At 43.6% G+C, this 24,870-nt stretch overlaps 2 protein-coding genes across 2 annotated transcripts in view; one reads left to right on the forward strand and one right to left on the reverse strand.

Annotated features, from left to right (window-relative positions):
• The first annotated feature begins 6,657 nt into the window (after positions 1–6,657).
• Positions 6,658–11,988, forward strand: LOC124662114 (disease resistance protein RGA2-like). Its single transcript, XM_047199998.1, has 5 exons — positions 6,658–6,948; positions 7,139–8,278; positions 8,671–10,491; positions 10,630–10,874; positions 11,823–11,988. The coding sequence occupies exons 1-5, from the start codon at positions 6,658–6,660 to the stop codon at positions 11,986–11,988; spliced, it is 3,663 nt and encodes a 1,220-aa protein (XP_047055954.1).
• Positions 11,989–19,792: 7,804 nt separating this feature from the next.
• LOC124662115 overlaps positions 19,793–24,870 on the reverse strand; it is a 30,845-nt gene continuing 25,767 nt past the window's right edge. The window contains exons 5-7 of the mRNA XM_047199999.1: positions 24,482–24,863; positions 19,888–19,898; positions 19,793–19,805 (exon numbers count right to left, since the gene is read on the reverse strand). Coding sequence (XP_047055955.1) covers positions 19,793–19,805; positions 19,888–19,898; positions 24,482–24,863 — 406 coding nt within the window. The remainder of the gene's footprint in view (positions 19,806–19,887; positions 19,899–24,481; positions 24,864–24,870) is intronic.

A 24,870-nucleotide genomic window follows, 5' to 3' on the forward strand; every position in this document is an offset into this window, starting at 1 on the left:
ATAAGTCATATGTAATTCAACCATAAATCATATTGTTTATGCAACATGTTCATTTGGTTTTTTTCTTGTGATATAAATCACGTGAGGTCTGTTATGTTTCCATGTATTTATAAAACAAAATAAAGTAAGAGTGTAATATCGTGTATGACCAAGGAATATTTTTATATCTTTCATCCTCGGCTGTACATGTTACATTAGAAAAAAATTAGTTGCAAATCATGTGTAACTAGAGAATTGTAAGTGGAACAATCTTAGTTGCAGCCCATGTGTAACTGAAAAATCCCAGTTGGAATTCATGTGCAACTTTAGAAAATCTCAATTGCAACTCATAAGCAATGATTTTTTTTTGTTGAGTTACAACTCATGTGCAATTGGAAAATCTAAGTTACAATGCATGTGCAACTAGGAAAATCTCAGTTATAACCCATATGTAACTGGAAAAAATTCAGTTGCAACTCACGTGGAACTAAAACATTCTCAGTTGCAACTCATATGCAACTGAAAAGATCCTAGTTACAACATATATGCAACTGGAAAAAAATAGTTGCAACCTATATGCAACTTCAAATCTCAATTGCAACTTATATGCAATACAATTACAACACAACTGCAACTGGGATATCACACCATGCGCGGCTGTGATAGAATTACGCATGTAAATCTTTTTAAAAAAACTAAGATACAATATGAACATACAGAGATAAAAATCACTAGCTAGAGAGGTACACTTTTGTACTCATAGACTGCTTGAGCACGTTGCACTAGAGATAACCATTAAATTAGTGAGCAAGGGGCCGGGACCAAGAATGAATTCCCACACCACCTGAACGAATGGGACGATTCATGGCTAGTTGGAAAACTCTTGGCCGGCCTGGCAAAGATAAGAAAACCCCACAACACACTTATCCGCGTACAGTGCCGCTGTGCCAAATTAGGCTGCATCGGGGGAATGAGTCACCCGGGGGAATTTCTAGATTACGGATCTAACAACAAAGGAAACTAGATGATACCCCGCATGTTGCTGCGGAATTTAAATATAGATTATATAAAATATTTTAAATTAACTATGCAATTAGACATTATATTCATTGAAAAAACAGTTGGCAACGTGTCAACTACAATTATATTGATAATACATTGATATGTCAATTAGAAAGTTTGTTTGATATACTGTCAAACGGTATAAATAATACATGAGATGACTAATATGTGGCAAATTATAAATTCGACCCCAGCGGCCATGGAGAGAAACTATATATATATAGTAATGTAGCGGTCAAATTCGACCCCAGCTGTCAAATTATATATATATATATATACTGTTTTAAGGAGATATTAGATGATGTAATGCAGCGGTTACTCTCCCATGAAGAACATGAATTGGCAAAAGGAAAACAATCGATGCCTTGATGCTGCTGGGTGAGTGGTATGTGAGTGGTATAGAGATGAAGAGAAGGGCAATAAAGGAGGAGATGAAAGGCATTGTGGAGAAGATGGTGCATGATTTTGTTAGAAGAAAATTAATGACTTGATCTGAAAATTATGACGTGGTGCATGATGTGGGAGGCTAGCATGACACATGGCATGTTAGGATTGCTTAAGAAGCTTGGTGAGGTGGATAGCTTGCATGTTAAGAGAAATACTTTTAGTGGTTGCTCAATTTAGTTATTATAGTTGCTCAGGCGCCTGATTTTCAGCAAAACCGAATAAATAAATAAACCGCCTTAAACTCGAGAACAACTGTTTTGTATAATCGATCTGCATACAGGTAAAGAGTCGAGGAAGAGGCCTAAAAGAAAAACAAACGCTTGACATATGCTGTTTAAACATAGGACAGATGAAATACAGCCATGAAAAGGATCGTGAGACACCATCCGCTAGCCATGCCAATGGCGCCCACGACAATCCCGAGAGTGCGCGTAAAATTGCTCGGAGAATCGTAGATGAACCCGACGAGAATCACGGAGGCAACATAGACGATGAAGGCTATCGCCAAGCCGAGGCACGAGATGAAAGTCATGGCAGGGTGCCAGCGCTTCGCCGCCGCAGCCTTTACGTCCTCGGGGTTTCTGCCGACGCCATCAGCAGCAGAGCCGGGGTTCTCGACGTCTTGTGCAGCCATTGCTCGGAGGGAACACGTTGATCGATCTGCTTGATATGGATTGTGGTTGCGGCTAGGGCGCACGTACGTACGGTACGTGTATATATTTATATATGGCACGCCATGATCGAGGTCGACCGGCCAGGATTTGATCGCTCGTATTTAGTCCAGCTTACCTAGTTTCGGGCCTATGTTCAGCAGAAATGCTCGGCCCGATACAGAATGTATAGCGCAGAATCGGCATACCTCCTCCATGCCTAGCATTCTAAACGGCCCGGACAGCATATCCCGTGGTGTCCTGATTTAATCCGGTTTTGTTAGGTTCTTTTGGTTTTTTTTTCCGTTGATCTTTTGCTTTTTTTTTTCCTGTTTTGTTTTGTTTCTTTTTATTTTAAATTTGAACATTTTCCAATCATGACCATTTTAAAATTTGAATGTCTTAAATTTGACCATTTTTGAATATTTTAAAATCTGAATATTTTTCAAAACTGAACTTTTAAAATGTGAACATTTTCCTGTTATCAAGTTTCTTTTCTTCATGTTCTGTTTATTTTATTTTTCGTTTATAAATCTAAACGTTTTTAAGTTTTGAATATTTCTTAAATTTGAAAATTTTATAAAATTTGAATACTTTAATTTTTTTCCAAATGCAACATTTTAAAATCTAAATATTTTCTAATTTTGATTTTTTAACCCATGAGCAGATGGACCGGAGGAGAGGAACAACTTGCGCAAGGAAAAATATATATAATTCTTGTGCTGAGTATCATAGTGAACGGTTGAGATTGCCTGACATACATTATGTCTGTGGAAGAGACGGGGCGGCAAACATGGTTGTCGGGGCGCACAACATGCGAGCCGAGCGGCTGCGGGTGTATAGCGCGGGTACAATGCCAATACTTGGAGTCTATCAAGGATATTAACTAACAAGATTAACGTGATAGTTGCACATGCCTACTTTCGAAGCACCGTCAGTCACCCTTGGCAGCAGCATCAGCACGGTGCAAGCAAAATAAGGTGTGGGATCTGTTGGATATGCGGTGGAGGACGGAGGCTGCTCGGGCAAACCGCGATGTCGCGCGTGTAGGGCATATGTGAGCAGTGTGCGGACTTGTTTGCGGTGCGACATGAGGGAAGGAGGCGAGAGGATTGGGATGACCTAGGAAGAACATGGCGTGACCATGCAAGAGTCTGTATCCCGCGTCACAATATTAGACAATAGACATTGCCAAGGAAAATTATCACCGCTAGGTATAGATGCTACGGAGCAACCAGTTTCTTATATACTACCTCCGTCCCATCTATAAATAGACGTCTGACATTTGTCTATCTCTGAATGTATCTAGATGCTATATACATCAACATTTAAACAAACTACGGACATCTGTTTATAGACGGAGATAATAGTACTTGCAAAGAGAGCAAAATTTGAGGCCGTATACAAAGAACAATGGCCAATCAAACTATGCTGACCTATGGATCGATATGGTAGAATCCACAAGTTCAAGAGGATAGGCATTCACCGCGTAGATGTACGCGCTTCTTCTTGAGACACACAAATTAATAATAAATCTCCTTGAATACGGGTTGATCGAGCAAGAGGCCTAGAAAACGAGAAGGCATGGCATATGCTGTTCGAAGATAGGATATATGATCGCATATGGCGAAGAAAATAACCATCAGACAGCCTGCAGAAACAACACCAATGATCCCCACGGCGACCCCGGCAGCGCGCGTGGGATGGCTCGGAGAATCGTAGTTTGTATCGAAGAGAAACGCGGAGGCTATGTAAACGACGATGGCAATCGCCATGCCCAGGCCCGCGACACAAGTCTTGCCAGGGTGCCTGCGAAACTGGGTGGGCAACTGGCAGGGCTTCACCGCCGCAGACTTTGCGTGCTTGTTAGGGTTTCCGTCGTCGCCGTCAGAGGAACCGGGGTTCTCGATGTCTTCTGCAGCCATTGCTTGGTGCGATCACGTTGATCCGTCGATCCGTGGGGGCTTTGTCACATATGGATTGTCGCTGTGGCTAGGGCACACGAACTGCACGTATATATATGGCATTGAGGTCGGCTGTTAGTGATATGTCTCTAGCTAGGGCCGATTCTCGATGTCTTCTGCAGCCAATACTGCGGTATGGACCGGCCTGGTCGACCCAGTTTGTGGTTTTTTTTTTCATGTTTTCCATTCCCTTTTCTTGGTTTCCTTTTCTGTTTCTTTTTAGATAAAAATGTTAATATTTTTTTAAAAATGAATTCTAAAATTATTGAGATTTTTGAAAATGTTCATATTCGAAAATATTTAGATTTTTAAAAAATGTTTTTAATTTTTGAAAATGCTAAAATCTCAAAATATGTTTACATTTAAAAATGTTTACTTAAAAAATTCTAATTAAAAATTATACAATCTAAAAAATATATTAAATTTCAAAAATTCATATTTTTTAAAATTGCTCAAATATAAAAGGTATTCACGTTATGAAAATGTTCACATTGTGAAAAAATGTTCATTTATTTTCGAAAATATTCAGACTTTAAGAAAGGAAATGGAAAGTTTCGCACTTTTTCTTTGGATGACTGGTTTTTGTTAAAGATAAAGTGCCAAACTTTCCGTTTTCAGCCAGGTGTTGTGTTCTGGCAAATGTGCCACATAATTATAATGATACCTTCTAAAGACACAATCGGGCGGTGCTTTAACAAATGCCCAAAAATAACGGTGTCATGTAGCATATTTTCCCGAAAAATACCTACTTGTCTTGTTGGGCCGCGGCTCATAGACCGCCGCGCGGGACGCCTAGGTGTGCGGTAGCACGTAGCTGCCGGACGGGTCGGCGCATAGGAGCGCCCCATTCAACTGAGGTTGAGCTTTTGGGCTCTATACTCAGCGGAAAGGCCTAAAGAATGCTTACCGCAGAATCATCCTACACATGATCATCTGCGGGTTCCCCTAAGAAAAAAAGATCTTCCCGTCAACCCAGACCTATAGGGCTTCCTACCTGCCGTCGATGGCACCACCCGATCTACCAAGCATCCTGTGGCCTTAGGGCTATGGAGGCTAGTACATTTCGGTACTTGTCGGTGGGAGGGTTTCGCTTTTTGATGTTTTTCTCGGTATGTTTAGAGTTTTTGTTTTACTAGGAAGACGTGGCGGTGGCGACTCCTTAAAGATTGAATAAGGTCCTACCGTCTATCCCTCATATCGGCCATGCTCCTAGCATTGTCAAATGACATGTGGAGGTTTGTCTCCAGCGAATCTTGTTGGATTTGGTTAGTGTTTCTTTCAATTGCCCTGGTCCTTTGGGGTCTAAAAAATCAGGTGCCTTTAGGGTTCTTCCTAAGGTTCATGGGTGCTTTTAAAAACAAGTTTATACAACACGGCGGGAAGTCGGGAAAAAATAAGCCATTTTGGTCTCTCCGGATGCATGCCAAAAGGTCTAGGGGTATCAAAGGCACCCAGCTTGACGATCTGGACAGAGTTCTTTCTCAGGGATTATTCTGATCCTGCCACTGATCAGAGTGGATCAAAACATCCTCCTGCAAAACCGAAGCAATGGGGAGATGCGGCCATGCGGGTGGTGATGCCACCGAAGAAACAACGCGAATCGCGACAATTCCATGTTCCATGACTTCGGTACCGCCGCACGGGCTCAGGAGGACCGGCGTGGAGGACGAGGTGAGAAATGCTGTAAACAGGTCAGTTCATTGCCTTTAGATCGTAGTTTTAATCTCCACCTTAGATCAGTTCATTACCCTTTACGTGGCTTGTGTTTTGCTTACGTAATCCGGTACTTCAGTGTTGGTTCAAAGCACACCCCTTCCTTAAATCCCCCCGTAAAGACCAAAAATATTCAGAGTTCTTCCCAATATTGATCTGGGTACTGTCAGTCCCATCACCAGGATCTCGCCATCCGCCGCCGCTGGATGTGCGGAGTCCGGGGTTTTCACCGCCTCCTCCTGCTAGGCGGAGGGTTAGGTCCCATCCAGGTGCTCCCGACCTTCCCGTCTTCGGTGGCCTCTGCGTGCTGCTGGTGAGGCGCTTCGCGACCGCTCAGGGACCAGGGTAAGTTCGTCTCTTCCATAAGGTTCCTCGTTGATGTGTGTTTTGCACAGAGGCTATGAGTTCACCTAAGCTTTGATACTGTTCTTGATCCAAAACAGATTAGGAAGATGACCCAACTGGCTTGTTTACAAGAAACTAAATCACATACTCCCTCCGTCCGTTAATAGATATCCAGTGGTTCGTCTAAATTTAGATGTATCTATGCCTAAAAAATGTCTAGATACATTGGAATTTAGATAAATTTTTTACATCTAAAAATAGACAGAGGTAGTACTTTTTTTTAGGGAACATTAAAGACGTTTCTTTGGTGCCCAATACAAGTGAGTTCTTTACAGGTGAGAAATTTGCCTTAGCTCCCGAACATAGGGCTTCCTATCTTATCTGTTTGTGTCACTCAGACTCCAATATCTATGCCTACTTCAGAACCTCCGTGCATCCATACTGCTCGGTTCCACATTCCCACATCTTTGACCAACAAGCGCACGCCAGCAGCAGCCATGGCCGCATTCGGGAGCATGCTTGCCTCTGCCGTTATCAAGATAGTCGTCCAAGAGCTGAGTTCCACCATCGGAAGTAGTATTAAGATGCAGAAGAACTTTAAGAAAGACATGGAGGAGATGAGGAGCACGCTGGAGTCCGTGGAGGCGGTGCTCAAGGACGCCGAGAAGCGGTCGATCGATGACGCGGCGGTTCGCCTTTGGCTGGAGCGGCTCAAGAAGGCCATGTATGACATCTCAGACATGGTTAATGACTTCGAAACCAACACTGAAGTACAGGCTGGACAAAAGGTATGTACATAATTATGTAGGGAATAGCTAAACCAAATAAAATTTGCCGTCATATTAAGCAATATAAATAGCTTGCATATGTTTGGCATTCCCAGTTCTTCATTGGAGTTAAAATGTTTCTTTTTCCATGTGAGATGAATAGCAACCATAGTTGCTTTAATAACTAACAAATAAAATTAATCTCTCACAGATTCCAGTCATATCCCGCTGTCTTCAGTTTGTTCCTAAGATTGTCATGGCTAATAAGATGAGCATAATGAGAGGGCAACTTGAGAACATCACTAAACAACATCAAAATTTCAGTTTAATGCCAGACGGGAGCTCTAGTGTGAGGCAAGTTAGTGATGTACGGGAAACATCATCGGTTATGGAAGAGACACTTATCATTGGGAGGACTGTAGACAAACGAAAAATGCTAGCTATTTTATCTGTGAGAATCCCGGAACAGATCACCATTGTTCCCATACATGGTATTGGAGGCGTTGGGAAAACAACATTGGCAAAGTTGGTTTTCAGTGATAACCAATTCAAAGACTACTCTCGAGTGTGGGTTTATGTGTCCCAGAAGTTTGATTTGAATGAAATTGGTAACTCTATAATATCACAAGTATCAGATGAACAAAGCCAACTGACTCAAAGGCAGATGATACATAATCGCCTTGGAAGAATACTCATACATAAAGATATTCTTATTGTTTTAGATGACTTATGGGAGAGGGATCCATCTCAACTAGAGGATTTGAAGGCTATGCTAACAGTTGGAAATGCTGGAAAAGTGGTCGTAGTAGTAACGACCCGTGATCAACGAATTGCAGTGAAACTTCGCACCAGAGATTCTTATGAGGTAGAACCCTTGACAAATGAAATGTGCTGGGAAATCATAAAACAAAAGAGTTCATTTGAAACTAGACCGGACAAAGAGTTGTTGGAGATAATAGGAAGGGATATTGCAAAAAAGTGTGGAGGTGTGGCTTTAGCAGCTCAATCCCTTGGATACATGTTACAATCCATGAAGTCAGATGAATGGGCATCAATTAGAGATAGTGGTGTCTGGAACGGATCTGCTCCAGAAGATGCATCTTCCTCGTCTCATGTTCTTTCATCTCTAAAGCTAAGTTATAGCAGTATGCATCCATACTTGAAGTTATGTTTTGCTTATTGTGCAATCTTTCCAAAAGGTCATAATATTGTTAAAGATGATCTAATATACCAATGGATTTCGCTTGATTTCATCGAGCCGGATACCATACTGTCCACCAGGCAGCTTAGTGAGAACTACATCAATCATCTTTTGTCGATGTCCTTCCTTCAACGTTCACAATCACCTTCGGTGCGTTCTCCATACCTCTCCATACCTCTGCAATTGAATTCTTTATTTATTTCTCCAACATCTTGTTGTTGCAACACACATAGTGCATCATTTTCATAAAAATAACATATGTTTGAAAAAATTATACGCCGCGGGTATGTTTTTGACCACTAACTTTTTTTATCATAGTATTTTCAAAATGTTGACTGTGAATCATAAACCATTTGCATGACTTGAGCTTTGAGGTATAAACAGTGGCATATTAGACCCTGAACTTTCAAAAACCCGACTTTTCTAACAAATATTTTAAAGAAATTAACAGTAAAATCTTGTATTTTGGAAGTCAAAATACATTTATGATTTTTAATAGAGGGAGTATTAATTAAATATATAATATGAATTTTTTTCTGCAGATCGGTGGGTTGCACGACAAAGATGTCATATTGTTCACTATGCATGACTTGGTACATCACCTCGCAAGATCAATCATGGTGGATGAAATTCTGGATGCTTCCAAACAGAAAAATATGGAGGGTGGCAGCTGCCGCTATGCATTGCTTACAGATTCCAGAAAGTCGTTGAAGTTAACTGCAATTTCTCCTATAAAAATAAGGGCGATACGTTTTGTGGACTGTGGCAAAAGTGAACTGTGTGATGCTGCTTTTTTATCAGCGAAGTACTTGCGTGTCTTGGATTTAAGTGAATGTTCAATAAAGAAGTTTCCAGATTCAGTTGAGCAATTGAAGCAGTTGAGGTATCTCAATGCTCCACGAATTGAAAACGGGATGTTTCCAAAGTGTATTACAAAGCTCTTAAAATTAAATTACCTTAACCTGAGAGGCTCTTCCAATATCTCAGCAATACCAGAGTCAATTGGTAAAATGGTAAACCTTATGCATCTTGATTTGTCATATTGTTCAAGCATACGTGGAAGACTCCCAAGATCATTTGCGGATCTCAAAGAGTTGGTTAATCTGAATTTGTCACACTGCTATCAAGTTGATGGAATACCGGATGTTTTGTGTGGCCTTACCAAACTCCAACATTTGAATTTATCACGTCCGCGACTGAGTAACCCGTGTCCCAGAGATCTACCAGAAGTCATCAGCAATCTTAAAGAACTTCGGTATTTGAATCTGTCAGGGTGCATGAATTCTCTATATGGCTCAGCAGTGGATGGATTCATTAAGTGTATCTGTACCATCTCCAATCTAGAGCATTTGGACTTGTCCTGCCATGATTTTGGTTGGACTTTGCCGGAATGTATTGGCAGCCTGAGGAAGCTACACACACTAAACTTGTCGCACTGCCTCCATCTTTATGAGCTTCCAGAAAGTATGGTTAAACTTGGTAATCTCAAGGTTCTAAATGTGATTGGATGCCTTTTTTTGAAAACGTCCAGGCAACTAAGTGCCCATTTGCCACTATATGTAGTGCACGCTAATGATTGCGGATCTGGCAGTTCTCTTGTGGAGCTTGAGCATGCGAATCCAGATGGAGTGAGAATTAGCAGTCTCGAAAAACTGAGAACCATATCAGAGGTGAAGGGTATTCAATTGATAGAAAAACAGAGAATGAAAGAGTTATATTTGGAGTGGAGCGAGTGTCACAAGAGGTTCATGGAAGATGTGTACATGTTGCAAGAGTATCCCAAGAGGTTCATGGAAGATCTGTACGTGTTGCAAGAGTTAGTGCCACCAACCACATTAAAGCATTTTGTGGTACGCGGTTATGATAGTGTCAGCTTTCCAGCCTGGCTAATGAGTATCAGATATCATCTGCCTAACCTTGTGAGTATTACAATGTGGAATTTGCCCAAATGTAACAACCTACCACCACTCGGCCAGCTGCCAAATCTACAAAAGATAGTTCTCAACGGCATGGCGAGTTTGGAGGAGTGGAACACGACATCTTCGAGTGGAGAGGATGGTGCGAACGAGCTCATGTTCCCCAACCTTCAGATCTTGAGAATAAGTGACTGCCCGAACTTGAAGATGCGGCCACATCCACCTAGAGTTGTGTCTTTGTTTATTTCAAATAGTGATAATGTGATGTCATCATGGGGAGAACCTTTGAGGCATAATGGTTCTTCATCCTCTTCTAGTGCGGTAACTTATATGCAGGTTCAGCACTGCAACGTGCCCCTGCACCAATGGAGATTGCTTCACCACCAACCTGTCCTTACTGGTTTAACTATTGCCAATTGCAGTGATCTGACCAGCTCACCAGATATCATGAAGGTTTTTTCCTCCCTTGAATCCGTAACCTTTGGAGTCAATGGTCAGTCAGAACAGCCCAAATGGTTGGGTGAACTCAGATCTCTTCGGGAACTTGAGATAGCAGACCCGACGCTAATGAAATTGAATGCGAACATTAGGAAACTCACACAGCTACGGTCGCTACGTTTGTTCTCTTGCAGAAGCTTGATCTTGCTGCCTCCATGGTTAGGAGAGCTCACCCATCTCAAGGAACTCGAAATCTGGGCGTGCGTATGCATGTCATCTTCCTTACAGCAAATGGAAGAACTTAGCAGCGTAGAATATTTGACAATTCAGCACTGCCCTACACTATTGCGCTCCCTTGGACTACAAGTAGAAGATGAATTCATATGGTCGAGGTATTTACCCTGACAAACTAATATTTTGTAGTTATTTTTACAGTACACCTGTTCTGTTTTGCATTTCTTAGAGAGTCCACTCATGCAAAACGTCTACGGTTGCACATATGTTATCTTGTCCAACAATATGTCATATGTAAAGTATTGATTTAGTAGCCTGATGTATGTCCAATATATGTACTACCTCCGATTCAAGGAATAAGGCGCCCTCGTTTTACGTGCTTTTCGTTTGACTAAGAATTACTTCAACTTTATAAATATTGTTTGTATGAAATTAACATCATTAGAAAGTGTTTTTCAGTACGAATCCAACGGTACTAATTACATATAGTATAACCAAAATTTTGTTGCTCAATTTTTATGGTTAAAGTTCGCCTTGGAATACACGTGCGTCTTATTCCTTGGGACGGAGGTAGTATTAATTAGGAGGTTGAGAAGAACTTAATAGGCTTCTTTCTTACAAAGGAGACATCAAATATGTATTAACTTTAACACATGCAGAAATTGTGTCAATTGCACAGTATTAGACACCGTCAAAGAAAGACTGTACACTGGTAGACTGGAAGCTGCCAAAGAAAGGCGTTAAGAGTACAGCTTACAAACAACATTCTACAACATTCTCTAGCAGAACGGATTGACTATAAATCTAAAACAAAATGGTAGATTCACTGAACACCTTGTACAATAAGGCTGGCCTGAAATCTTTTCTTAGGTTGCATTTAGGTTTCTTAAAAGGTAAGGTGTCTGGCCGTGGCCAGCGCCAGAAACTTTGTTGGGGATTTGCTCTATTTTTTTAAGGCCATAAGAAGCCAACTAGGGACGAGCTTGTGGATAAAAACAGTGAAAATCAGTTACATGCCGCCTTCACAAATGAGACCCCAGAAGAAAAGAAAATTTCACGACACCATCTGTTCCCAACAAGTCCTCTTAATTTTGATGCACACGCAGCCCAGAATTGCACACAGTGGCCAACACGCCAGGAGACTCTGGAGGGAACATGGAGAGAACCTTCCCGCCGGAGAACTCTGGAACGTCCTGCATCAACCTTGAGTCGCCAGCAAGGATTGTGGTGGCAGAAGTCCTCGGGCTTGAATCTGTACAAACTTTCCGCTGAGAGCACAATAAGCTTTCATTCCTAACTAGGAATGATGAGCTGTGGTGTGAAGGCTGAGTCGCATTCTACTGCACCGATAGGTGATTTCTTCCTTGGAGCAGAAAAGGGGCAATGTGAAGTGTATTGGAACATGTAGAGCGGCAGGGTTCATCTGGTGATGTTGAACAATGTTGAAGCCGTTGCCATATGGAGATTCTGGATTTGCTTTTGCTTGATAAATGGATGGTGAATGGGCTGTTTGCTGTAAATTCAATTCTAACCCACACGTTGTGTTGGTAGAACAGAATGAGTTGGTCCATCACCACCTCAGCTGTAAGCACAAGATTACAAAAAAAAGGAGGAATGAACTCATGCCACCAAATAGGCCGGCTTATGTTTTTTTCTCCCTTGACCTGAACACACAAATCAGTATCTCATGGATTTTTTTTTTTCATTCAGCACCCATGCCATGCATATTGCACTGGGGGGCATTTTTTCCTTTATCAGTCTTGTGAACTTGAAATGAAGCGAAGAAAATATTATTTTTTATGTTGCAGTTCAGTAGGTAGTTTGAGCGAGACAATACGCGCACTAGGCTCCACAACCATGGACTCGGAGGAGGATGATCTATATGAAAATTGGTAAACTACTTTGCAAATCTCAACCTCCGTGTGACCTTTATCCTGAATCTAGCAACGTGGTCAGTTTGTTTACCTTAGAAATGAAAAGCGCGTAACTTTTTTGTGTCTCAGGCGAATGCTACTAACTGAGGACGACTACTAAATTCATCACGTCGACATCATGTTCGGCTACATCGACATCAACGACAATGGCTATAGCTACATATCGGCAACAATTCCAATCAACAACGTCTTCATCATCATTTTCGCGCATTATAATCGTGCTGTGACTACGGGAGGAAAGATAAGACACCAAAATAGGGCATTGATGATGACAAGGCTGAGAAAACATGAAGGGCAAAACTTTAAATCTAGTTGCAGTCGCTCGCTTCACTTCCACTACGACCGAGGATAGATAAATGTTAGAGTATGTATATGTGATTGTCTAGAACTCTAGTCTTCCTGCCTTGTACTACAAGTACCTCCCTTGTATTATATACCCATAAGGTCATCAAAATAAGCACGAAACAATTCTAAGCATAGGCGCCTCGGAGGGTGGTTCGTCCCATTGACTACCTAGAAAGGGCAGAAGAATAAGACCTATTATATGACATACAATGTAGGTATTACAGACGTATGATCATTACCCTTTAACCGGGTTATTCCATTCCACTTCTAGATAGAGAAAAAAAACTAAAGAAGCATACTTAATACTTAATAGTACGGTGTGTAGAAATTTGTAGAACCCTAATATTTTGTTTCGTTTTTATTCCAGTGATCCTCATGGGGTATATATATAGAAGTACAAGGAGGGGAGAGACTTGAAGTACAAGAAGATATATACAATCCTAGTCTATCTCTAACGCGTACACGTATATGTATTCTAACATCCCCCCTCAGTCGGAGCGGGAGTGAAGCAGACGATTGCGATTGGATTTGAAGTCCCGCGCTTATGTCCTCTTCTCCTCCTTGTAATCATCGGCGTCCCCTTCTGGTGCCTTCGCTTCCCTCCCGCAGTCACAGCGGGAGTGTCATGGACGTAAGTGACGACGTGGACGTTATCGACGGGAGTTGTTGCCGATGTGTAGCTGTAGACGTTTTCGCCATGTCTTTGTCGAGGTAGCCGAACATGATGTAGCCGTGGTTCAGGTAGTCGTGGTCGATGATGTAGTCGTCGTAGGTGGTGTAGCCGCTTTTGCCGGAGGCGCAAAAAATTGCGTGGTTTTTTTTTGGACGGTGCTGCTGTCATGGCCGACGTTTTGCACCTTCTAAAGGTACCGTCCGGGGCGTCTTGCAGATGTCAGAGGACGGGGTCGTAGGTGAGACCATCAGTTTTGCCAGGACTAGAGGAAGCCCACCAAGCACACACAGTTTTGACAGAACCATGTGTGCGATTGTGGTGTGTCGGTGCAGTCTTAGCCGTCGAACACGGTCAATACCGTCGTCGATGTCATGGACGGGGTCATGCCATCGTCGTGCCTTGTAGTTGTAAATTGAGAGGGCGTCGTAGTTTTATCTTGTGTGTCCATCATGTGGACGATGTTTAACGTTTCAAACGGCGCGGTCACGGGATATCCCACCCCCCGCGTTTGCGGTCCGTCGGGACTGGCGGGATTAGCAGGATTTAGGGTGATGGGATAGATGGGTCCTGTGGGACCTGCTGACTAATCCATCACGTTAATTCCTAGGCTGGCGCGCCAGACTAGGAGAGTCAGGCAGCGGCACGCCAGCGCGCTTCTTCCGCAAGAGATTGCTCTTTCCTATCTTATGGCAGAGGCTATAAATGGGATTACTGGGATGGAAGCGTTAATCCCGCCAGGGTTAAACAGGATACCACCGACAGACTGAATTGGCTCTCCTGTCGGGATGGGAGGCGGGACCTGGAGGCAGGCCCATCCCACTTGCAACCTTAACGATGTTGTGTGGCGGCGGCAGTGTGTTGACGATGATGTCGATGATGACCACGGTGAGGTAGACCTTGGCGATGATGTTTCGGCGATGTTGGAGCAAAAGGTGTGTCGACGGTGTGTGGCTTTGAGGCGTCCCTCGCGGCGACGATGATGTTGATATCGTATTTCCCGTGAGAAGTCGGCAATAAATCCACACCGACCTGGCATGTGGATGGTGATATCGCGTCTTGTGTATGTACTCGACGAAGATCTTGACTCGTAGCATGTTGTAGTTGTACAACTGACATCGTGGCTCGGCTCGGTGATGTCAGGTACATGCGCGCAGGTCGACGTAGGGCGCTTGCCGTGTCGGTGCAGCTCCGGTGCCGCTGCTGTGTAGACGATCAGTGGGATCGCCGTCGACGATGTTAATGCCTGGACCGACGACGTGTAGCTGGAGGTGTGTCCGCCCGCGTGTGCACCAGGCTGGAGTCCACATGCACGTATGTGTGCATATTTGATGTACATGTATGTACAGGTACGTTCCCGTTATGTGCCGTACGTGGCTGGAGCAGGCTCGGCCGGCCGGTGGCGTTGGCGCTGGCGTCTGCCGTCTGGTGCGTCGGGTCTGCAGCAGTCGGAAGTGATCGGCAGCGCGTGGGGGTCTCATGGATCGGACCAGGGTCCAGCACTCCCGCGAAGATCGCGAGAGCCGCTAATGCACATGTTGAAGGCGGATACATAGATGAGCCTGGCCCTGTTGGCCGATATAGGCCGGCAGGCCGCCGGCCATGTGCTATCTGGCGGCATGACGACATTCCAGAAGTCGGCGTAGATGGGCACGTGCACTGAAGTCGATGTAGATGCTGTGAGAGGCCGGTTCCTGGAGCCGCGGTGGTGGTGTGCGGCAGATGCAGGACTGGTCGCTGTCGCGTGTGTTGGCTAGGTGTGGTGCTTCTGGAGACGATGATGACGTGATGCGTTGGGTTGATGGAGCGCCGCCTTCAGCACCAATTTTCACCGGAGGAGGTTGTGACATCTCAAAAAAATTAGGGATTTTATTAGCTAAATCGGATCTAATCTGTGGAATTTAGAAATTCGAAATTTGAATCTAATCTAAACTAAGAACTGATCTAATCTATGATTTTGATGGGGTGAAAGTGGTGGTAGGACCTAGGATCAACGCCGCGAGGCTAACCGCTCTGATACCATGTAGAAATTTGTAGAACCCTAACATTTTATTTCATTTTTATTATGGTGATCCTCATGGGGTATCTATATATAATATCTAAATAGGAGCAATCCACTAAGTTGATTTCTCTCAACATGCAAGCCATCCACCTCTCTTCGACCAATCACATCCTTCCACGTCATCATGTTTTCTCACCCTTATTCTTTTTAAACAGACTAGCTATTAACTTTGACTAAGCCGAGAATATAAACAAATTGTGTACGGATTTATTACTACAATTTCATAATCATGGTAAATGATATGCTAATAAATTCCATGGGTAAAATAAACACTTTACGAATATCTTCATTGGGTTTACAATGGTATTTTGTAAAACAATACCGCCATGTCCTGTTTGAGATAATCTGTCTTTGGGATGCATATTTTTACATAGAAGCAGCTCATACATTTAAAAGTTACCAAATTAGCCTACAAGTTAAAATTTCAAATTCAAGTCTTCTCCGCTTCCATCCTTTTCAAATCTTCTCCGCCCTGTCCTTTCCGCCGCCCGCCTCTCCGCTCGCTGTTAAAACGCTCCCGTGAAGGTCACCCGACCTAACCCTGCTTACGATTGAAGGTCTCCAGCATGGGTCCGCCACTCCGCTTGCGCTCCGTCCTCCACGTTAGAAGTAGGAGATTTACGTTTTTATATTTTTCTACATCCCAATTTTATTCTATAGCCTACATGTACTTGTCATGTCACGTCCATGTATTTCCTATTTAAGAGTTCATGTTCAACACTATGTAATATTCTGAATAGGAGAAAACATTGCCTATTGATCATTTGTAGAAGACTTGCATATCTACATCTGGCATGCGACCGAATATTGCAAGGACCTTTCACCGGAAATACCTTTGACACGCTAGTCCAACACATACAAAGGCTCTTATTGTTGAATCTACTTGAGGGAAGTGGTGCTTATATTAAGCTCATAGGTATATAAAAATACATAAACATTTTTAATAATAAGTATCAATTTTTTTTGATATAATATTTTGGCTTTTACATCCGGACAGTGTATGTTCGCACATAAATTTTTGTGGAAAAATAATATTTTATGTAGTCTAAAAATACTATATTTTCAAAAAACTTGTGTACAAACATAGAATATCGAGATATATGGGTAAAAAGTTATTTAAAATTATTTTTAAAACTTTAAATATGTTTACACACAATATATCCATATGCTGCAGCGAGATAAATTGGATATTCCCAACTGAAGCTGTATCTTAAAATAAACAATGCTACTTAAGCCATGTAGCTATTAAGACGTGATTTTCTCAACAAAAAAAAAAAGCTTTTAAGACGTGATGAAGACACACTCTCTGAAAAATTGGACGCCTAACGTTAGCATATGAGATTGTTTTTTTTTCCTGCTAAGCTCGGTTGCGTAACTTTTTTATAGCATATGAGCATATACGTGACATGGATTTATTTTGTACCTGTTAAGCGAAATATTTTTTACCCATTATCTTCTAAATCTGGACCGTTAAAATGTAGGGGGCAGAACTGTAACAACCCAACTTTTTCACGTTCATTTAAAATTTTGGAATGCAAATTTTGGGCCAACAAAAACTTTTTCAGTTTCCAACTTTGCATGCATATAGTTGATCTTGTTTTTGATTGTAGAATGTGTGTGTTTGTGCTTGTGAAAAAAAAATTACATTGGTGTGTAAACCCCAAAGATCCCTATCTTCATTTGAACCCTTTTTATTTATAGTTTTACTTAAATTTAATCATGACACAAACTATGTCACTCTTTTTTTTTTACTTGGCTTGTGAAATTAAAATTCCCTTTCTCACTAAAACCTTAGGACTTGAACTTCCCCTATTACATAAGTGGATCTTACAAGATCACCTTTTTTACTTTATTTGCTTCCATCCTTTCTTTCTCTCTACGTAACCAAAAATTGTTTGGAAAAATTCTTTAGTCCAGTAATATTGCTCTCATCTTACTACTACCCTTGAAGTCACAAAAATTAAAAGAGGTTAGTCATACCAAAATATTGAAATTGTGCCAAAATTGAGAAATGGTCACATAGACCATGAACTAATTAATTTTGCCCTCCCTCTTCTTCTTCCTTTTCTTTTTAGCATGTCCATCTCTCTCTCAACTCACTCACTCTCCACACCCTGCACACATGTGCTGCATGATTAATCCTCATCGTGTGAGTGAGAGAAGCTTTGAGAGAGGAGGATGGCCGGGAGGCTTGGTGGTGTGTGCATGCATGGTTTTGGCTAGCTCCAAGCACATGCTGCCAAACCACCATCTCTCTCTCTATCCCTCTCTTTCCCTAATCCACTCTCCAACCCACCAGCATGGTGGATAAATCTGATCCCAAACTCGACCCCATCTTCCCCCTCCCACTCTCCACACACACATGTGCATGTATGTCCATTTCCCCATCGGGCAAGTGAGAGAGAAGGGAAAAGAGAGAAGGTGAGGCCGGGACTTGGTGAGCACTTGCTGCCAACATTTGAATGCCAACCAGATGCATCCAAACCTGGAGCACCTGCACACCCTACTTCTCCCTCATGTCCCTTCCCTATCGACATAGACCACCTCTCCCGTCCTCTCACCACCATGGCCACCACATGAAGACAGCCGCTCGCTCCCTCCTCTCTGCTGCCCGTGCACAGGCAGACAGCGTGCTGTCGACGAGACCCTGCACATCTCACTCCCTCTCAGACGCGCCGCAACAGCCACCGGCGGTCACCGTGCACGGCCACGGTGGCCGCCTCACCCTCTCGCTGACGGGCACGGCAGCGTGCTCATGCGCCTCAGATACAAATTCCCCACCGGCCTCTTCCCTCTCCGTGCACGCCAAAGCCGATGCCAGTCAGGTCATTTCGTCGAGCACCACGCAGTCAGACGCGACCGCTCCTTCTCCTGGCCGCTACCGACGCGCGCTCGCGTCCAAACGGCGGCACCGTCACGCCTACACGTAGCCCACCGCCCTTCTCCGCCAATCCCCCGCTGCCGCCCCCTTGCTTCGCACTCGCCGGACAGGGTGTACCGTGCACCGCGCGGCATAATATAAAACGGCCCAGTGCTCCTCCCTCCAAACCCTCTCGCCACCAGAACCCCCTCCCACCACCAGCTCATCTCCCCAGTGGAGAGGAGTTTCTCTCCTCCCTGCTCGAGCTCGACTCCTGCTAGCTTCCGGTGAAGGTTGTCGTCGCGGATCGTCGCCATTCCTCCTCTAACCTAGCTCTCTGGAAGCTCCTCTGGCCCTCTCTCTCTAACGCACGACCTCTTGCTCCTCAGGTTGGCCCGTAGGCGACGTGCTCCCGGACAGCACGGCGGCCAGTCACCGTCGACCACCGGAAAACATCGGCGCTGTTTTCGTCGTCGCGGCCTCCACGCGGAAGCTCTCCTTCCGCCGCATTCAACACGCCCGTCCCCGTCGATTTATGTCAACCGAGGTGAGCACACGGAGCCGTAGTTGCTAGGGTTCTTCCCGTCGCCGTCCATCCGCATCGCATGGTGAAAGAAAAGGCATGGGCCGTTGGATCTAATCCAACGGCTGCATGCCGAAACCCGCAGGGCCCGCACGCCAGCGTGGCCCTCCACGTCTGGCCGCGTTCAAACGCCGGTTCCCACGCGTCTGCCACTGCTGGGCTAGCCAGCAGCCAAACTGGGCCACCACCTCTCTTCCGGCCCATTCCCAGTTAAAGTTTAAATCTGACAAATTCCCTCCAGTAAATAGCTCAGTAGGTTTTCAAATGTTGTAAATTGCTCGATGATTCAAATTTGTTGATTCAAATTCCTAGGAGCTCACAAATGAAATATCTACCATAGAAAATTGCATGCATGGGATTTAGTGTTGTGAATATCTTCTAATAAGTAAGAACCTAAAATGTTACTGATTGCGCATTTTAATTATGGTGTAAGATTTATAAACCCTTTTTGCATGAGGTTAATTTTTCTGTGAAGTATATGTAAATAGCTTCATTTTGGCACTAGTATAGCATGCAGAAGCTTCCTGCATTTATGTTGGCTTACAAAACAATATTTGTCCAGAGAGACAGTAAATGATTTTTAATTTGAAAACTAATGATTTTTAAGCAAATCCAAGTGCTACTAGTAGATATATCTATAGGGTAATTTTGTGCAAAAGGAAATGTTTTTCAGAGAAGTAGTTTAATTATAAGGATTTAATAACTGAAACAGTATACCTTTTCAGTATCTGATTTTTGTAAAATCATTTACAAATCAGAAAAATACCAAACCAGTGGGGTTAGCTCACATTTGGTATTAGCTATCCATGGGTATGCTTGGCTCTGGTTTGTGATGCTCTGATACTGGTGTGCCTAGCTGTTTATGTTCTCTGGATTCTGTCTTGTTTAATTTGTCAAGGTTAATTAAAACTTAATATGCAAGTGATTCTTGTGCATGTGTGTTCTACATGTTGTTAGCTTTCTGTAGGTATGCTGCATGCATTTTTTTGACTTACAGAAAGATTTAGACCATTTAAATGGTTCCCGAGTCATTTCTGGATTAGTAGAAATCACAACTTTTGTTTTGAAAACCATAAATTAGTGAAACCACTTTCAGTAGCTTGCATTTGTGAACCTTTACATACTGTATTTTTTCAAATTTTTGTGTGAATTATTCTGGAGTGGTTGGTTGATTTGGTGTGGCTTGTTTCTTTTATTTTTGCGACGATAGAATCGAACGCCGCCGGAAACGCAGGAGGAGGTGACTTTTGGGGATTTGAAGAGGAAGACCATGGACACTTTGCTGATCAAGGCAAGCCACCTCTTGATGCATCTCTGATCCTATATATCTTGCTCTTGCATTATTGCAGGTTTTATAAAGTGCATGTCTATTATTTATTATGTCAGTGGTTAGCACCACCGGAGTTTTATTTATCCACCCTCAGGGTGCAGCCCTCATTGATGCCTATTGACCACACCTCTATTAGTGATATGGTGGATATCACCTTGTCATCCTTGTCACCATTTTTCAAAGAAGAATTGGACTATAGGTTGGGAGCCCCGGAAAAATAGTTATGAAAATGTTTTCCTGAAAGGAAGTTTTTTAAAAACCTAGGAATGGGGTAGCCCTGCCCAAGTGTGAGTTTATTAAAGGAAAAATGTTTATAGAAGGAAGATTTGCTGGAAGCAAGTGGAGAAAATAAAATGTTTTCGAAAACTTTAGCGCCTAAGTACTCACCCGGACTGAAAGACAGTGCAACCACATTACCCCAAAGTGGGCACGGGGCGTAGCGTAGTAGTTTGTCTCGCCTTAGTTTGAGTCCTGCAAGTGTAGTGGCAGTCCGACCATGGACTCCTCGACCGGGGTTCTTCTCATGAGACGAGACGCAACCCATTTGCCTGTTCTGGTACGCGGGGTACAACTTATGAGCTCCCATTCAAAGATGCCTAAGAGGTTGGATGGCATTCCGGAGGGTCGGGTATGTCGGGGACTTTGCAACTCCTAGGTAAACGTCATCCCGGACTCTAGTGTTGGGAGGTACAACTCATTCGGCATGTCTTAGGCTAAAGCGAGCAGGCGAAAAACTACGATTGGGTACTTGTCGTGGCATATGTTGTTATGCAGGGATGATACGCACACGATACGTACCTGGATCTTCTGGGGAAAGTTTACAACCTCTGCAGAGTGTAAACTATTCGAATAGCCGTGTCCGTGGTTATGGACGGTCGGGAAGGATGTTGCTTAGCCTGAAGAGTTTTGTTTTATAAAAGTGTTATGGGAAAGTGCTGCCAGCGGGCCTGGTAGAGAATGTACCATGGGACTTGCGGCGGAAAGCTGGAATATTTGTGTTGGCTATATGACATGGCCGGAAAGGAAATCGGGTCGCCCTTACCTATTAGTCTGCAAATAAAATGGTTTACAGAAATGCTTTTTCAACAAAGATAAAGAGATGTCATACTCTCGAGAGGAACCACCTCTCGCTCCTTGTCGCCCTAGTGTAGTGCATGTTCCTTGCTACTGCCATACTGCATATCCTTTATTTTTCTCTAAGGTGGTTTGCGTGTACATTCAAACATACTCATTGGCATTGTTGGCCTGGCTATTTACTTGGCCAGACTTTGAAGAGGAGTACTACGGAGAAGAAGAATACGACACCGAAGACGCGAACTAGGACACTCTCCCAGTCAGCCGCCTATAGGGTAAAGGCCTGACTTGGGTTCCACCGCTCTTTGGACTCAAATAAGTTCCGCTGCTGTTTGTTGAACTACGGCCTTGTTGGCCTATGATGTAAGACTTCTGTAATATCTTTAATTCAGTACTGTAATGGATGATATAATCTGGTATCAGTTCGGTTATGTATTCACCACTACTAGGAAAAGGGCAATCAGTGGCGCACCACTTATGCCCATCAGTGGCGCACCAGTGGTGCGCCACTGCTATCACGCCACTACTAGCCTGGTTAGCAGTGGCGCACTGCCTGGTGTGCCATTAGCATGTCCTGCGGTGCGCCACTGCTAACCAGGCTAGTAGTGCGCCACTGTTAGTCAGATGCAGTGCGCCACCACTGTATAGCCGAGGTGCGCCACTGCTACTATATTGGGTGCGCCACTGTTTCGGCGAGGTGTTGCGCCACTGCCGCGTGTGGACGTGCGCCACTGCTGTCTCCAGGACGTGCGCCATTGCTGAGTTGCCTGGTGCGCCATTGCTAGACTCGGAGGGGATCACAGGGCAGTGCGCCACTGGATCCAGAGCAGTGCGCCACTGCTATTTAGTGGCCGTGCGCCACTGATGGGGCACTAGTGCGCCACTGCTACAATTTCGATTTTTTTTTGTATCCTGGCAGGTATTTATACAGGTTGTATATCACAGTACAATAGCACAATACAGGATATATAACAACATATAAATAACAACACAGCTTATCCATACATAGTTCTTCACATTAGCCCCACATGATTCACAAGATTTCACATTAGAGAAGTTACGAGGTTACAATGCAAGTTACGGGGTTACAAAGTCACAAATGAGCTAGTGGTTACACAAGGTCGATCATCTAAACTACCATCACATAGAAGAGAGCTAGATTCACTACTAGCACCGTTCCGATGAAAGTGGTCTTCATCCGGTTCCTCCTCCGCTCCGTCCTCTCTCCCGCCAGATAGCGTGCGTATCTGTCTTCGGCCTCCGCTCTAGTGGTGTACCCTTTGTAGCTGTTACGGCTAAAACAGTGAACCTGTCTCCGACACTCCTCCCAGTCGTTGTAGACTCCGGGAACCTTGGCCTTGTACACGACATACCATGTCATATCTGCACATATATGAACAAGCCAAAGAAACATTAGTGCACGCTCATAGATGTTTGCAACGAATAAGAGCAAACTCAAAAACGATCCAAGTAGTATGAACAAAAAGGCATGCCTCATACATTGTTGGTCGGAACAAATATTAACATTCCGGGATGGCGTCAGTGAGGCCAGGTAGGATGCACAAGATATTGATATTTGTGCCATCACACCAGGCTCACTGGCGTCACCCCGGAGTGTACAGTTGACCAAACATTCTAATCATCGGCACTAAAATGGAAGAAAGGCCAATGCAATTAAGAAGTGCCAACTCAAATAAGAGACAAGTAGCTATTATGAACTAAATGGAATGCCTCATATTTTGTTGGTCGGAACAAATATTAACATTTAGAGAAGGGGTAAGCGAAACCAAGTAGGATGCACAAGAGATTGATATTTGTGTCATCACACTAGGTTCACTGGCCCCTCCCCCAAGTGTATAGGTGACCAAACATTCTAATCATCGGCATTTTGAGATACCAAAGCAAATGGAATGACAAGGGCCTCATACATTGCTGGTCCAAACAAATATTAACATTTAGGGAAGGTGTTAGCGAGACCAAGTAGGATGCACAAGAGATTGATATTTGTGTCATCGCACCAGGCTCGCTAACGCCTCCCCCAAGTGTAGTGACCACAAAATTTAATCATCGGCACTAAAATGGAAGAAAGGCCAATGCAATTAAGAAGTGCCAACTCAAATAAGAGACAAGTAGCTAGTATGAACTAAATGGAATGCCTCATATTTTGTTGGTCGGAACAAATATTAACATTTAGAGAAGGGGTAAGTGAAACCAAGTAGGATGCACAAGAGATTGATATTTGTGTCATCGCACTAGGTTCACTGGCCCCTCCCCCAAGTGTATAGGTGACCAAACATTCTAATCATCGGCATTCTGAAAAACCAAAGCAAATGGAATGACGAGGGCCTCATACATTGTTGGTCGAAACAAATATGAAAATTCCGGGATGGCGTCAGTGAGGCCAGGTAGGATGCACAAGAGATTGATATTTGTGCCATCACACCAGGCTAACTGGCGTCACCCCGGAGTGTATAGTTGACCGAACATTCTAATCATCGGCACTAAAATGGAAGAAAGAGCCAAGTGATATCAACTAAATGGCATATGCAAACAAAATGAAACAAACATAGCCGAACTAGTAATTAATAGCATCGATTACATAAAAGTTCAACAACCATCAAAACTAATTAAACAGACATGCAAGTAAAGTGTTGGATAAAGTTTATTACAACACAAGCTCGTCTTTAGTTCACAACTACATAACTAGGCTCACACATCAAGAATCGGCTAAACGGACGATGGAGCGTGGATAAAACCGCTGCCTTTCTTCAATCACATCCATGAGCGGTAGTCGTCACCCTGCATTTGGAGCATTGTGTCTATGTCACTGTTTGACGGCTGATAGCCGGCATAGAACTCCCCCGCGCTTCTAATGACATCTTGAAAGATGATTTCACAAAACTCTACTTGGATGCGAAAGAACTCTTGCTTGATGTTGTCGTCCCGGATCCGCAACAAGCCGTTGCCCCATTCTCTGAGGTGCTCAGGCAGCGTAAGCTGCTGCTGGTCCCGTATGAACACCTCCATGTGGTGGAGGTCGTAGTAGGCATCCTTCTTACTAGAAGGCGGCTTCTTGACGTAGGGGAAATTTGTTATGTGCTTGAACACGTGCTTCCCGTACCTACGATTTGGCCTCTCCATGATGCCTTTAGCTTTGACGTAGCCATTGAGAGCATCATCAAGTACAACCTTTACATTCGTGTAGTACGTGCTTGACTTACTCTCCGCATCAAAGTATGTGGCCATGGAATATTTCGGGGTTATGGAGATGAGTGTGAGGGTATTTTCTCTGCGTA

This window comes from Lolium rigidum, chromosome 6 (genome assembly GCF_022539505.1).
Source record: "Lolium rigidum isolate FL_2022 chromosome 6, APGP_CSIRO_Lrig_0.1, whole genome shotgun sequence".
Lineage (NCBI taxonomy): Eukaryota > Viridiplantae > Streptophyta > Magnoliopsida > Poales > Poaceae > Lolium > Lolium rigidum.

Bases quoted from the DNA above. Each gene is read 5' to 3' on its own strand.
- LOC124662114 (XM_047199998.1), top strand. From the start codon at position 6,658: ATGGCCGCATTCGGGAGCATGCTTGCCTCTGCCGTTATCAAGATAGTC. The intron at 6,949-7,138 runs GTATGTACATAA...AATCTCTCACAG, and splicing joins AAGTACAGGCTGGACAAAAG to ATTCCAGTCATATCCCGCTG. The intron at 10,875-11,822 runs GTATTTACCCTG...ATGCACACGCAG, and splicing joins GATGAATTCATATGGTCGAG to CCCAGAATTGCACACAGTGG.